The sequence below is a fragment of the Sturnira hondurensis genome, unplaced genomic scaffold (assembly GCF_014824575.4).
Source record: "Sturnira hondurensis isolate 20B ecotype Veracruz unplaced genomic scaffold, ASM1482457v3 Scaffold0019428, whole genome shotgun sequence".
Taxonomy (NCBI): Eukaryota; Metazoa; Chordata; class Mammalia; order Chiroptera; family Phyllostomidae; genus Sturnira; species Sturnira hondurensis.
The window spans coordinates 4,877,018-4,892,549 of NW_028092059.1; the positions used below are offsets into that span (position 1 = coordinate 4,877,018).

The 15,532-nt window shown below is 32.7% G+C and overlaps 1 protein-coding gene across 7 annotated transcripts in view; it reads right to left on the bottom strand.

Moving 5' to 3' along the window:
* The window catches only part of ORC4 (origin recognition complex subunit 4), a 71,491-nt gene that overhangs the window by 25,363 nt on the left and 30,596 nt on the right, over positions 1 to 15,532 (bottom strand). For all 7 annotated transcript variants that reach the window (XR_005063888.1, XM_037027798.1, XM_037027796.1 and 4 more), the window contains 5 exons: positions 12,610 to 12,686; positions 11,979 to 12,069; positions 3,727 to 3,802; positions 2,965 to 3,050; positions 227 to 275 (listed from right to left, as the gene is read on the bottom strand). Coding sequence is in view for 6 of the 7 variants with exons in the window: in XM_037027798.1 (XP_036883693.1) it covers positions 227 to 275; positions 2,965 to 3,050; positions 3,727 to 3,802; positions 11,979 to 12,069; positions 12,610 to 12,686 (379 nt within the window). In the remaining variant the exon portion in view is untranslated. The remainder of the gene's footprint in view (positions 1 to 226; positions 276 to 2,964; positions 3,051 to 3,726; positions 3,803 to 11,978; positions 12,070 to 12,609; positions 12,687 to 15,532) is intronic.

A 15,532-nucleotide genomic window follows, 5' to 3' on the forward strand; every position in this document is an offset into this window, starting at 1 on the left:
TTATTCCTATAAAAATTACTTATCCGTATCAATGATGTACTGCAGGTGCATAAAGATACGAAACCAAGTTAGCTGGGATAATCACTATTCCAGGGGTGGGAATACAGTGATGATTATTTTATTCTCTTTTATATATTTTTAACTTTTTGTAAAAACATATTATTTTTATAATCAGGAAAACAGAAAGTTAAATATCCTTGATACTGTTAAATAAGTTAATATTTACCTTTTTTTAGAGCTTCCAGAATGAATGAAAGGTTTTCAGCAAAGCTTCCCTGAATAACAACAACAACAACAAAACATACCATAACTAGAATTTTTATGAAATAAAGAAGACAAGGGCTATCTGGCCCTTAGACATTATATAGGCACACTCTGTATCTGACTTTCAAACACTACATACACACTATTTTTTTTAGTAAACTATAGTCACTGACCAGATTTTCAGCTGAATATCACAATGCTTATAATCTAAAACTTAAATATAAAAGCAGAATAAGCACAGCATTGAAAATGGCATTACTAAATCATGTTCAAAATTTTATATTTTCTGGATAAAACCCATAAAAATGTTAATGTTTTTAAAGGTAGTTTTTAAGAGTTGCTACACTATAAATATAGCTAGAGAACTAGAAATCCATTGCACTTTGTATCTCCAAACATATCAGGCTCTTGCAAGTCTCAAATTAATCTCCACCACTAAAAAAATGACCATGAATTCAAATGAGATCCAGAAGAGAAGAAATTTGCCTCAAATATTAGAAACTATAATAGCATATCTCTATTCAAGAGCATATTATGAAATTTGTATATCGCATATCAAATTTGGCTATGATTAGTTGGAGCACAGTCAAAACATTTTGGGATACAACTTAAATATTCTACATGAAAATTAACAGAGGAAGCGGATGTATTATCCAGATGTTCCGGCTTGTGGATAAAGACTCTGTTAAATATTGTTTCATTGAAGTCAATTTACTTCAGATTTTTTAATTTAAAGAAATAGCCAACTTTAAATTTGAGAAGATATAAAGGGAAAAAAACCACACTTGTTTGTTTCCTGATCGAGAGAACTAATATTAAACAGCATCAGTTTTTCAGAATTTCCATATATTTTGTAATCATTACATTCAGTCAAGTGAATACTTTTCCAAGGTAGGTAGACTACAGGTATTTACCATAACATGTGACAACTATGGTAACAATGCTGATGACCAGGAGGACAAACAACTGTGAATCCAATGCAGAGGTCCATTTAAGAAAGTGAGAAACACCAATGTACTTCAGTTGGAAACCCAAAAACCTAACTGAGCCTCTGTAACAGTAACTGTCCTAGACCGAGTAGGCAACTACTTTCAACATTAAAATCTAGTAGAAGATAAAACACTAGAGTTATAAAAGGGGTATTTTGAACTTGCACTTCAGAGACCTGTGGACAATGAAAAACTAACACAAGATTGGCTCAAGTTTTTATATATAATCACAAAAGAATGAATTACTAAGTGTGAGGAGGTTTTCACATCTATGGCTGTGTTGCCGCCTTAGAGAACACACAGTTTAGGAATTAGAGTGACAGCACCGCACGATTACTAGTGATCAGAAAACGGACTAGAAAGGCATGAGGGGGGACCCCCAAAACACTCCAGAATTATCTCTTAGAGGGTGGGCCCCTTGTAGTACAGGCTTCCTCCACTAGGTGAGTGTTCTAGGAACCCATCTGTATCAGTGTACCAGCTGGTGTTGTTGTGAGAGGTAGCATTTGCTTCAGTAAATTTTTTTCTTAAGAGTCTTTCAACAGGTTTGCCCATTTCATGATGGGTGATTTACGAGCGCACCTGCCACACTGTGCTTGAGTATTCAACAACTTTTCATAAAAAACTGCCATGATCCCTGTCCCCCACCCTCCCCATTAACCTGATATCACCCCAAGTGACTTATTTTTTGTTTCCCTGATGAAAAAGGTCCTCAAAGGGAAACACTTTGCAGATGTGGGAGAGGTGAAACAAAAACAGCAGGAACACTAAAAGAAATCAAAATGACAAGTTCAAAAACTGTTTTGAGTGGTGGAAAAATGTCTCAATAGGTGTGCTGCATCAAATGGAGAGTATTTTGAAGGTGACTGAAATTAAACACACGATTTAAAAGAATAAAAATTCTGTTTTTTGGGGGGCGTACACTTATACATAACCCACTTCAAATGCATTAACAGTATGAAGATAAGTTGTTTCATCACAAAAATTAAGGCAGCTAAAAATTAAATTCTTCCATTGAACCCTATAATCAAGTGATAGGTAAAAAGGTTTTAAAAGTTCAAAAACATTTCTAATCAGTTTTTTAAGTTACTGATGTTCACTGTCCTAGATTCCAAGCTATTATCATAATGAGTTATTTGGTAAGTTTTGAAAACAGTTTAACAGTAAGAAGTAACTGATATTTTGTACAGGATGTTATTACAATCAAGTATCTTTTCTTAAAACATAAGTAATGTTTAATAATTTCTTGTGTCATGAAGTAAGTTTAAGACAATGCCCATTTAAGAGATGAGGAATATGAAATGCAGAGGTAATCATTAATCATGGTCACCAGGCTGTAAAGCAAAAACTAAACCCACCTTTTTCTAACTTTAAATACAGTACATTTTCTACCATTCCCATGCTACTCAAGACTCAGAAGACTAGAAATAGACTGCTAAAGTATTTTTAAAAACATTAATCTATTTCCAAAGAAAGACAAAGAACTGGATTATTTATCTTACAAATAAAGGAACAAATTCAGGTAAAATCTACATGAACTAGGTTTTGATGAATAAATACATCCCAGCACAGTATACATTTTTCGACAAGAACCTTGCATATTTCAATTTAAAATTTCTGAATTCTCCCTAGCTTTCCAAAAGTATAAAGATATGATATCACAGCTCTTACTTTTGTGCCTATTTAATAAAAGAACAGAAATGTTACTTACAAAAACTCTATCTCCAACTACATTTTCCAGATTTAACTGCCTTGTGATTTCCTTTAGGGCTATTTTATCGTTGGTCTGCAGCAGTCCTGAAATAAAGCCCATTTAAAATAATTTAATTAAAATAAACTATGGGCCCTGGCTGGTGTAGCTCAGTGGATTGAGTGCGGGCTGCGAACCACACGATTGCGGTTCGATTCCCAGTCAGGGCACATGCCTGGGTTGCAGGCCAGTTCCCAGTGGGGGACTCACAAGAAGCAACCATACATTGATATTTCTCTCCTTCTCTCCTTCCCTTCCTCTCTAAAGATAAATAAATAAAATCTTTAAATAAAATAAAATAAAATAAAATAAAATAAACTATGTATTTGACACAGTACAGGTTATTTCCTAGTCAAAAGTGTTTTCTACTGCTTTTTGAATTGAAGTAGAAAAAAAATTCAAGACTGTGAGTTTGCATTTCCTTCTGCAACTGAGCAATAAAGATATTTGGTAGATTCAAAGAACAAAGAAACATTTTTTTTGAGTCAGTGTTATTAAAAAAAGAGAGAGAAACCAAAAATCTGTATGTACCTCCTTTATTTTTATTTTAGTTTCCAAGAACATTGTATATAGTGTATAAAATTAAAACTTGTTAGACATAGATCTACACTTTAAAATATAATTATTAATCTAAATTTAAAACATACAAGTGAATTTAGTTTCGTAGTACAAAAAGCTCATGATTTGGTATCATTTCCAATTACAAAATAATGACATACTTACCATTTAGGTGAACTTGTAATACATTTTCATTCATATCTTCTACCTCCATTAGCTCTTTCAAAGCATGGTTTATTAACTAAATAATATTAAAAAGTTTATAAAATATTTAATAGTAGGTAAAGATGATATGCCGATACTTTTAAACTATAACTAGTGAAAAAAGAATATAAACAGATTGTCCTTTAAAATAAACAAATAAATCTGCATATTCTTTAGTTTCATCTGTGTAAGTTGCTAGGTATAAAAAAGAAAGTTCTTATTACAGAAACTTAGTGCTTGTAATGAAAACATTGTTACTATTAAAAATATATCTAATAATTACTACTAAAAGTACGCTCAGCGTTAAACCACCTTAAAACTGTTCAATTATAAAGCTTCACATTTTTATAATTTTTATACTTAAAAATTTTTATAATTTTTACTAATTAAAGGTTCCTATTCCACATACTTATTTTCTTTATATTTTTGAACTGTGACATCTTATCACTCATTAAAATATGCATCTCTTTACATTAATGCTGCATACATTTTCTAAAATTTGAAAATGAATAAAATTAAGACAAAAGTTTTTTAAAAGTCAGGGTAATGAGGAACTAACTATTCCTTCTAATATTAAAACAGAAGAGCACTATCACAAAATAAATGTTATTAGAAAACAGGCTCCATTAACAAAAAAATTTTTAAGATGGCATCAAAATTCACTGAGAACAAAAGGAATTATTTAAGAAGCAAACTGGGACAACTGGTAAACAAAATACTATTTGTCCTTTCAACAGTCTATCCTCTATCAGTTACTGTAAGATCTCTGTGCAATAGGAAGAAGCAAATAGCGTCATTTTAAATTGTTATGTTTCACAATAGGACATCAAACATAACAGTTATTCTTTATTTACCTACACGGTTTTTAAGCATATGGAATTCTACCTTGAAACACAGAATAGGTAGTCCACGTCCTCTTTAAAAGAACAAGCTCAAAGTATCAACTGTCATACTACATATAGAGGCCCAGCTGAGATGTGACGTTATTTATAAAGAACCATCAGAAGAGCCCTAGCTGGTATAGCTCAGTGGGTTGAGCATGGGCCTGTGAACCTAAGGGTTACGAATTCAGTTTCTAGTCAGGGCACATGCCTGGGTTACAGGCCAGGTCCCCAGTACAGGGTACACCAAGAGACAACCAAACATTAATGTTTCTCTCCCTCTCTTTCCAAAAAAATATTTATAAATAAAATCTTAAAAAAAAAAAGAGAGAACCTTCAGAAGATAAGGTGGAGCTTCTCTGGCCCTGGGTCAAATCAGACCTTATTAGGAGTTAGTCACCAGATGATACAAATTTGGGCTTTCAAAATACGGCTTCTACCAGTATTTTTTTTTAGTAATCTGCTATGTCAGTGCCCCTACTTCTTGATGTTTTCTTTATATAACATTTACATATCCCTGGCTGATTTTATGTATTAAGCTATTTGAAGTTTGATGAATTGAAAAGCATTTCAAATGCTCTGCAGAAAGAAATGAGGTTAATAACAGTATTTTAATTTTTCATATGCATAAAGATTGTCTTAACAGGTTTATTGAGAACTCTTTCCACTGAATTTACTTTAAGCATCAAGTTACGATTGGCCCAGATCAATTCACAGCTTTTTTTTTTTAATTTGGGGGGCAGGGGGGTGTGCGCAGGGGGTGGAGGAAGGGTATGGTCTGAAACCATAATACATTTAAATTTAAATGTATTAGCAAGTTTGTCTTCAAATAATTTTTGTTCCAATTTGAATATTGCTAAAATTTACTGTGTAATTAGCTAGGTAATTAATCATATAATTTAAGTCAGTTTGTTCACAGATACAATGTCATCTTTTCAAATATTTTAAACTACATTATATACTAAAAAGTTAGTACTAATGTTATACCAGCCAGCACAACCAATTTGACTACCCAATTTCCACATTCTTTGTAGCTAAAAATTAACTTTATGAATGTACAAGCACTTTGCTTAAATCTCCCAGTATCTATGGATTTTTATGCTTACCTAATATTACAATTTCCAAATACTTTAATGAACATAACATTCAGCAATATGCTAATGTAACTAATTGATACTGAACCATCTAGCACGTTTATTTGTCTACAGTAATTTCTATATATGAGTTATTTTCCAGGGTCCAATCTGTCATTTGGAACTTTATTATTTTTTCAAGTAAAATGTTTGAAATACAACAAACCACACTATCTGTAAACTTTATCAATCAACTATAGATTTTGAATTTTTGTATTTCAGACAGGCCAAGAGCAATGTCTTATATACTCTGTAATCTCATTTTTAAATCTGAATTTACATTATTCACATCAATGACCATTCCTATGTAAGAGTTACCTATTTTATATCTTAGGATAATCCCACACAAAGCAAATTATAGAAGTGACACAGTTAAGCTTCTCAGTGTTCTAACCTCTCAATATTGGAGTGCAGCAGAAATAAATGACATTAGACCAAAATGAAATACCAAGTAGGGGACTCTTCCATAATACAGTGAAGTCACACTAAATAAATGACTTCAAAGCATAACCCTAGTAAACACTTACACACCGAACATAAGAGCTCCTAAATATGTGAGGCAAATCTTGATGGACATAAAGGGAGATCGACAGAAATATAGTCATAGTTGGAGATTTTAATACCCCACTGACTTCAATAGATAGATCTTCCAGGCAGAAAATCAACAAGGAGGCAGTGGCCTTAAATGACATGCTAAGTCAAATGGATTTAATTGGTATCTTCAGAGCACTTCACCCCAAAGCAGCAAAATATACATACTTTTCAAGAGCACATTGAATGTTTTTAAGGATAAGCTATATGTTAGAATACACAACAAGTTTCAATAAATTTAAGATTCAAATCATAGCACACATCTGCTCTGACCACAATGCTATGAAATTAGAAATCAATCACAAAAAAGAAAACTAAAAAATACACAAAGACGTGGAACTAAATAACATGGTTGAATGAAATGAATGAATGAAATCAACAATGAGATCAAGGAAGAAACTATACGATACCTTGAAACAAATGAAAATGAGGACATTACAATCCGAAATCTGTGGGACACTGGGAAAGCAACCCTAAGAGGGAAATTCATAGTATTATAGGCCTATTTCAAGAAACTAGAAAAAGGTGAAATAAACAATCTAACTTTACAAAGGAACTTGTAACAAAACAAAACAAAACAACAAAGCTCAAAGTGAGTACAAAGAAGGAAAGATCGCAGTAGAAATAAATGAAATAAAGTCTTAAAAGAGAAAAAACTTACAAGAGATCAATGAACCCAAGAGCTGGCTCTTTGAAAAGATAAACAAAACAGACAAAACTTTAACCAGACTGATCAAGATAAAGAGAGGATCCAAATAAATAAAATGAGAAATGAAAGAGAAGAAATGACAACCAACACCAGAAAAATACAAAGAATTATAAGAAAATATTATAAACAGCTATGTGCCCACAAATGGGACAACCTGGATAAAATGGATAAAGCTTCTAAAACATATAATTTTCAAAAACTAAATAAGGAAGAATCAGAGACTCTGAATAGACAGATTACACCTAGTGAAACAGATATACCATATAAGCAAAATGAAGGTTAAAAACCACATGACCATATCAATAGATGCAGAAAAAGCATTTGAAAAAATCTAGCACCCACTTATGATAAAAACTCTCAGCAAAGTGGGAATAGAGGGAACACAAACATAATAAAGGTCATTATATGACAAAACTACTCCAAGTGTCATACTCAACAGGCAACAACTATAAGCGTTCCCCTTAAGATCAGGAACTAAAACAGGGATGGTTGCTTTCACCTCTCTTACTCAACATGCTATTGGAAGTCCTAGCCATAGCACTCAGATTAGAAAAAATAAAAGGCATCCAAATGGAAAAGGAAAAAGTAAAACTATCATTATTTGCAGATGACATGATACTGTACATAATGGATCCTAAAGACTCCATCAACAAAGAACTAGAACTGATAAATGAAGTCAGCATTCAGGATACAAAATTAATATCCAGAAATCAGTTTATTTTCATAAACCAATATGAGAAATAGAAATTACGAGAACAATCATAACTGCTTCAAAAAGAATAAAATAGCTAGGAATAAATCTAACCAAGGATATAAAAGATTTATAAGACACTGAAGAAAGAATTACAAGAATTATAAGAATTATAAGACACTGAAGAAACTGAAGATACAAATAAGTGGAAGCACATACAATATTTATGGATACGAAGAATTAAATCATTAAAATGTCCACGTTACCCAAAGCAATCTATAGATCCAACACAATTCCTATCAAGATTCCAATGACATATTTCACAGTAAGAAAAAAATATTTCAAAAATTTATATGGAACCACAAAAGGCCTTACCCAGCAACAGCAATTGGAGAAAGAAGAACAAAGTTGGAGTAATCATGCTACCTAATATCAAACTATACTATAAGGCAATAGTAATCTAAACAGCATGGCACTTGCACAAAAATGAATACATGAGAAAATGGAAAAGAATACAGTCCAGAAATTAACCCACACCTTTATTGTCAATTTATTGACAGGGGAAGCATGTACATACAATGGGTTAAAGACAGTTTATTCAATAAATGGTGCTGGAAAAATTGGACAGATGGTACAGAAAAAGGAGTATTACTGCCCAAAGTAACATTTTTACTGATGTATCTCCTAAGGCAAGAGAAACAAAAGAAATAATAAATGAGACTATATCAAACTAAAAAGATTTTGTACAGCAAAGGAAATCATCAATAAAATAAAAAGAAACCTTTTGGAATGGGATAACATATATGCTGATACAACTGAGGGGTCAATATCCAAAAATTATAAAGAACTTAAAAACACCAAAAAAAGTGAACAATCCAATTAAAAACTGGGCAAAGGACTTGAATAAACACTTCTCCAATGAAGACATCTGGGTGGCCAACAGACATAAGAAAAGATGCTCAATCTCACTAGTCATCAGAGAAGTGCAAATTGAAACCACAGTGTGATACCATCTCACATCAGTCAGAATGGCTATCTTTAATAAATCAACAAACAAGTTCCGGTGAGGATGTGGCAAAACAGGAACCTTTCTGCACTGCTGGTCTGAACGCAGAGTGGTGCAGCCACTGTGGAAAGCAGTATAGAGATATGTCAAAAAAAATTAAAAAACAAATGTGCCTTTTAACCCAGCAATCCCACTTCTTGGAATATAGCTGAAGGAAACCAAAGCACTAATTTGACAGAACATGAGCACCCCTATATTCACTGCAGTGTTATTTACAATCACCAACATATGGAAGCAGCCCAAGAGTCCATGAGTAGATGGGTGGATAAAACAACTATGGGACATTTATACAATGGAATTCTACTTGACCACAAAAGGTAACTTTGTGACAGCATGGGTGGACCTGGAGATTATCATGCTAGGTGAAATAAGGCAGTCAGAAAAAGACAAATACCATATGCGTTCACTCATACGTGGAATCTAATGAACAATCTGAACTAACAAGCAAAATGGAGGTAGTCTCATAGATAAGAGAGTAGGATGACAGCTACTGGAGGGGGTAGAGGACTTAGAGGACGAAGTTTTTGAGCAAAAAGGAAAAAGGACTCATGGCCATGGACATCAAAGTAGTGATTTCCTCTGGGGGGGGGAGTACTTGGGGGATAAATTGTAATGGGAAAAAAACCAATAAAAATTAATTAATTATTGGAAAAACAATGAGGTACCACTACAAGAACGGCTAAAATAAAAAACAAATGGCAATGCCAAATGTTGGTGATGATATATAGCAATAGGAACTCTCATTCAATGCTGGTAAGAAGCAAAATGGTATAACCACTTTGAAAGACAGTTTGGCAAGTTCTTACAAAGCTAAAAACACAGTATTACTATATGATGTAACAATTTGCACTCCTATGTAATTACCCAATTAAATTAAAGACTTACGTCTACATAAGATCTTGCATGTAAGTGTTTAGAGTAGTTTTATTCAAATTTCCAAAACCAGAACCAACCAAGACGTCCTTCAATAGGTGAATGGATACAATGGTACATTCATACAGTGCAATGTTATTCAGCAATTTAAAAAAATGGCCTGTCAAGCCATGAAATGACATGGAGGAACTTTAAATATGTATTGCTAAATGGAAGAAAACAGTATGAAAAGGCTACATACTGTATGATTCCAACTATATGACATTCTGAAAAGGGCAAAAGTATGGAGACAGTAAAAAAAAAAATTCAGTGGTTGCCTGGGACTAGGGTAGGAACACAGGTAAACCACAGGGCATTTTTTGAATGGTGAACTTTGTGTGATACCAAAATAGTGGATATCTGACATTATATATGTTATAGGCTTTAATAACCATAAAATTGTATAACACAGAGTGAGCCTCAATGTAATGACAATGTACCAACAGGAATTCATTGACTGTAAGAAACATACCATGCTAAGGCAAGGTGCTAATAATAGGAGAAACTGTGTGTGTGTGGGGGGGGGGGTGGGGGGGGCAAGGGGTCAATATAGTAACTGTGTACTGTCCACTTAATTTTTTTGGTAAAAAAACCTATTTTAGACAATTTTCCAATGAAATGTAGTACAATTATAATTTTTATTTAGTTACTCATTGTTATAAGTTTTTTACTGGCTCTATTTTGTTTTCTTTTTTTTTTCTGAACTTTTTCCATATCTTTAATCAGAAACTTCCAAGGTGAAGTTCAGAATAAATTCAGTCAGCTACTCAAGTTATATTCATGGGCTTGACACTTTGAGGTACAAATCACTGAGATTCAACTTTCCTGTTGTAATGCCATTTTGTTTCAGGATGCAGTTTAATTGATCTAATGTGCTGATCTCCTGTATCTCTTTCTTCTGTACTGATTGATACAATAGCATCAGTGTGAAACTTCTTGAAGAATTAAAGCATTATCTAAAAATGTTCTTCAACCGTGAGTATGATAATGCATTTTCCAGATATAACGATGTAAGGTGTGTGTGTGTGGGGGGGTAAAAATTATCCTTTACTGAAAAAAAGATCTAAATTGCATACTACGAAGATTTTCAGAGTATCAGTTTTTATGGCCAACACTTATATAACCCGTGAAATTTCCACATTGCTAGGATGAAGAAACTTGACAAGCACCCGGACCCAAAAAATCATATACGAACTCAAAACAAGTTAGCCGTGGTGGTCTTCACTGACATTAACCAAATACTTCTGATTAACCTCCCCGTCTAGGCACCTAAGAAGAAAGTACTTCCATGCATAGGTCTACATTCCCAATTTATGTATTTCAAACAATATTGAAAATGGGTGATAACAGCAAAATCTCAAAGTTTTAATTTCCTCATCTTACATAACAGAGTCAACATGCATTGTTTAAAAAATAAAAACATAATTTTACTTAACATAATTGTACTTAATACATAATTTTACTTTTATAGAATAAAAACATATGTTAGTGAGAAATCTAAATTTACTGTATTGAATATAGCAGAAATCAGATTTATATAGCCCAACTATTTAAAATAGAATAGCACAGTAATACTTTCAATGTGACATACATAATTTGTCTCATATAATACTGAATAAAGAATGTGAAAAGAAAAGACGAGGGGAAAAAGGCAAAAGTGTATTTTTGAGGTAACTAAGTAAATATGATGATGAGGGAAAGTAGAGGATAAATCTGGAAGATATGAATGGACATATGAAACAATTGTTTGAGTTAGGGTTAAACAATATACAATAAATGATCAGAGAAAAAAGAATGCATGGTGTGATAATCTATAAACAAAGACAATACCTAATCTATAAACAAGGATAACACCTACCTTATTGGGTAAGTAAACAATAAATTAGAGAACATAAATAAAAGGCACAAGGTACATGTTCAATAAATGCAAATTTTCTTTTTCCACTGGCAATCACTAATTATTCAAGGACAAAAGACCATGATAAAACAAACAACAATTAAAAATGTGTTACTGTGAAGAAAAATAAGGTAAAAAAAGATACGCTCAATTCGAATGTATCAACCTAACTTTGTAAAAGGCTTTCTAATGTCTTTGATGATTTAAGGACAAAAAGCAAAATGTTAGTAACAAAATAATAAAAGTAATGAAACACATTTTAGTGTTGTCTACAGGAATCATCAGAAGACTATCAAAATAAAGAAATACCAGAAATAAACAGCTTAGTCTTACCATAGTCTTTCCTGATCCTCGGGGTCCAATAATAAGAACAGAATTACTTTCTCCATGGATAGCAGTTCTTTTCAGCAGCTCAATTAGGTGTCTAAAATGACATAAATAGGCCAAAAATTAAAAAGTGGAATAATTTCTGGGTATTACTTTTTTAAAAGCTAAATTTGAGTATCCACAGAAGACAGGCATTCCCTTTTTTTCCCTCAGGGAACCTGCCTTACACTCTAAATTGTCCTACAGAGAACACAGAAGAGAATGTTGGCTAATACTGATTCTCTAGAAACCTCAAGAGGAAATATATTTGAATTATCTTGGTCTTTATGAAACTACAAGAGACAACAGTAACAATTCTTAGGACCTTTCACTCCACAGCTGGCTGCCAAGTATTAGGTACAAGATTAAAATTATAATCATAATACCAGATAATAGAAACAACATAATACTAAAAGTTAAAAGGCTTTCTCATCTAAACTAATTTATATCTCTTGCTTCATGATATGCAATGCTCCCATAACCAAAGAAAAATTTTTAGTTCATTAGCATTAAGAAAAGATTTGTGTATAATTTCTGCAAACCCTAACGTGCACCTGTAAAGTATGTTCATAACAAGCAAAGGAATAGCTAAACTTACTTATATTGTACTTGTACTCCAAACAGGTTGCTATATGGAGGCTGATGGTAAAATCTTTCACGTAAAATTCTTTGTACCTGATGAAAATAAAGAATATAAATATAAATAAAATTCCATGCAATAAAAAAGAACTAGAATGTATATTTACAGCAGTCAGAATTAGGAATTAATGAATCAACTCAACCCTCCCTAAATCATTTTTCTTTAAGAGCTCTGGCACCATTTTCATGAGTTATAAAATTATTTCTTTCTATCTTAAGTTCTAGAGAAAAGATGAAAGTGTAGTTGTGAAGGTTTTGACGAGAGAATTACTTTGGCTGCATCAGCAATTTGAGGGCTTTTTAAAAATTTAATTTATTTAATTTATTTATTTTTAGAGAGAGGGGAAGGGAAGGAGAAAGAGTGGGAAAGAAACATCAATGTGTGGTTGCCTCTCACATGGTCTCCACTGGGACCTGGCCTGCAACCCAGGCACGTGCTCTGACTGAGAATTAAACTGGCAACCCTTTGCTTCGTAAGCCTGTGCTCAATTCACTGAGCTACACCAGCCAGAGCTGAGGGCTTTTTTAATGCATGTGAATGACTGAATACTTCATTGTATGACATATGAGCAAAGGAATAAAGACAGGAGGTAATCTAATATTATAATGCTTATGTACCACACCTCAATCTCTAGATAGTGACACATCTCAACTGGCTTAGCTCAAACCCTACCAATCTGTACCTGCCAGAGGTAGAGGTCAAAATTCTGAGGAAATAAGTTTAAGAGTCCATATAGTTATTGAAGACCTATTAGATGTAGAGCACAGAATTACTAAAAGAGCATGATCCATGCCTTAAAAGAAAAAAAAGCATAGCAAATATATTGGACAGAAATGAACATTTAAGAAACAATCTTCAAAAAAGTAGTAACAGCATATAAGAAATGCTCATATAAGAAAGATAACACATTCATCTAGGCTATAAAATAAAAAATCACTGGAATACATTATGAAAAAAAGTCTTGTAAACAGTTGAAATCTGAAGTCATCATAGAATGAAGGGCTTATACATAGCTGTAAAATTTATGTCAGAAAATCTAGCACATTCTTTAAAAAGATGGACCATCAAAGACATTTCTTTCCAGCATCTACTGCTAATGCAGAGGTCCTCCAGGGACACAAACCTTAGAAGGCCCATGAACAGAAACAAGAAGGCTTTAAAATTATTTATTTTTTCCAGACTGAGAGCACAGGACTGATTCTTCATATACCAAAGAGATAAGCAAGTTCTCTTTGCATGCACTAGAGTATAAGCAAAGCAAATTATTCACTGGGGATAAAATAATCTATAGTTATCATTATAAAAGAAGTGAAAAGAAAAAGAGGATTGGTGCCAGAGAGGCATTTTAAAGTTAGCTTTTTCTAAATATTAAAATATATAAAATACAAACACTAACATTTTTCAGACTGGCCTGTTTTTCAGATTGAGTAAGGCAGCTATCTCTAACACAATACAGATATTGGATAAATAACAGCTGGTACCTGTAAAAACATGTAAATGAGCATCTATGGAGACTCAACTAATTATAATGTTTATTCCTCTATCTAGGTAAGATGGCTAGAAATCACAAGTGAAACCTCAATCCTTTTCTTTCTTCAATAAATTCGAGAGGAAACAATTACATATAAAATATTAAAAAAACAGGGTAAAGTGAAGTGAAGCTGCAATAAATAGAGAGGTTACACAAGTGTATACACATACAGAAATCAATGAAGCTATACATAAATTTGCTTTGAGGATATGAAAATTAAACTTGCTAAAAAACTTCTTTTGAAGAAGAGTTAAACATTTTCCATAAAATATATAGAAAGGTCTTAAAAAGGAGATGCTAACATCATTTACTTTTAATTTAAACATAATGTAGTTCTGATCAAGCCAAATAAATAGAAAAGCTATGATTGAAATGCTATCCCCATTACCTACTAGACTCCTTAAAAGAGATATGTATAGATATATGCTTAACACTTGAAATTTAGTATGTAGTTGTATTCAATGTCCACGATAGTCCTGGCCAGGTAGCTGAGTTGGTTAGAACACTGTCCTGATACTCCAAGGTTGCAGTTCAATCCCTGGTCAGGGCACATATAAGAATCAACCAATGAATGCATAAATAAGTAGAACAAACAAGTCAATCTGTGTCTCTCTCAAAATCAATCAATAAATTTAAAAAAATTTTAAATGTTTGTTATAAAAACATTCAACTTTCTAGCAATATAAAAACACTCAACATTCTAGCAATATAGAATACAACAGATTGTATTCTAGCAATATAATCTCCTCATTGTGATTAAGAGCATCTACAAAAACCTACAGATAATATGGTTAGCTGGTTTGGTTAACATCCATGGTTAAAGGCTGAATGGCTTTCCTCAGTATTAAAAAACAAAAGAAAAATGTCTGCTCTTGCCATTCAATAGAGCACTAAAGGTTCTAGCCAGAGCACCCAGATTGAAAAGAAAGATATGAAACTATTTCTACCTGATCTTATATGTAGAAAATCCTAAGGAACAAACTAAAAAACTGTTAAAACTAATGAGTTCAGCAAGGTTGTAGGACACAAGATTAATATACAAAAAGCAATTGCATTTGGATACATTAGCAAATAAAGATACATGAGCAAATGTATCTCTATTAGATACATGAACAAATAAAAATAAAACAATTTCATTTATAACAGCATCGAAAGGATTAAAAAACATAGGAATAAATTTAAGCTACTTGGGAAGACATGAGTCAAGTTAGGACTCCAACTATCCAAAGACTTACAAAGAATGAAACTAAGAAGAAACATAAGACATTCTGCCCTTAGAATGGAAAGAATTATTATTCGTAAGTGCTAGGGGAGAAGATGGCACTGGCCAAGTGGCATAATTGGTTGAAA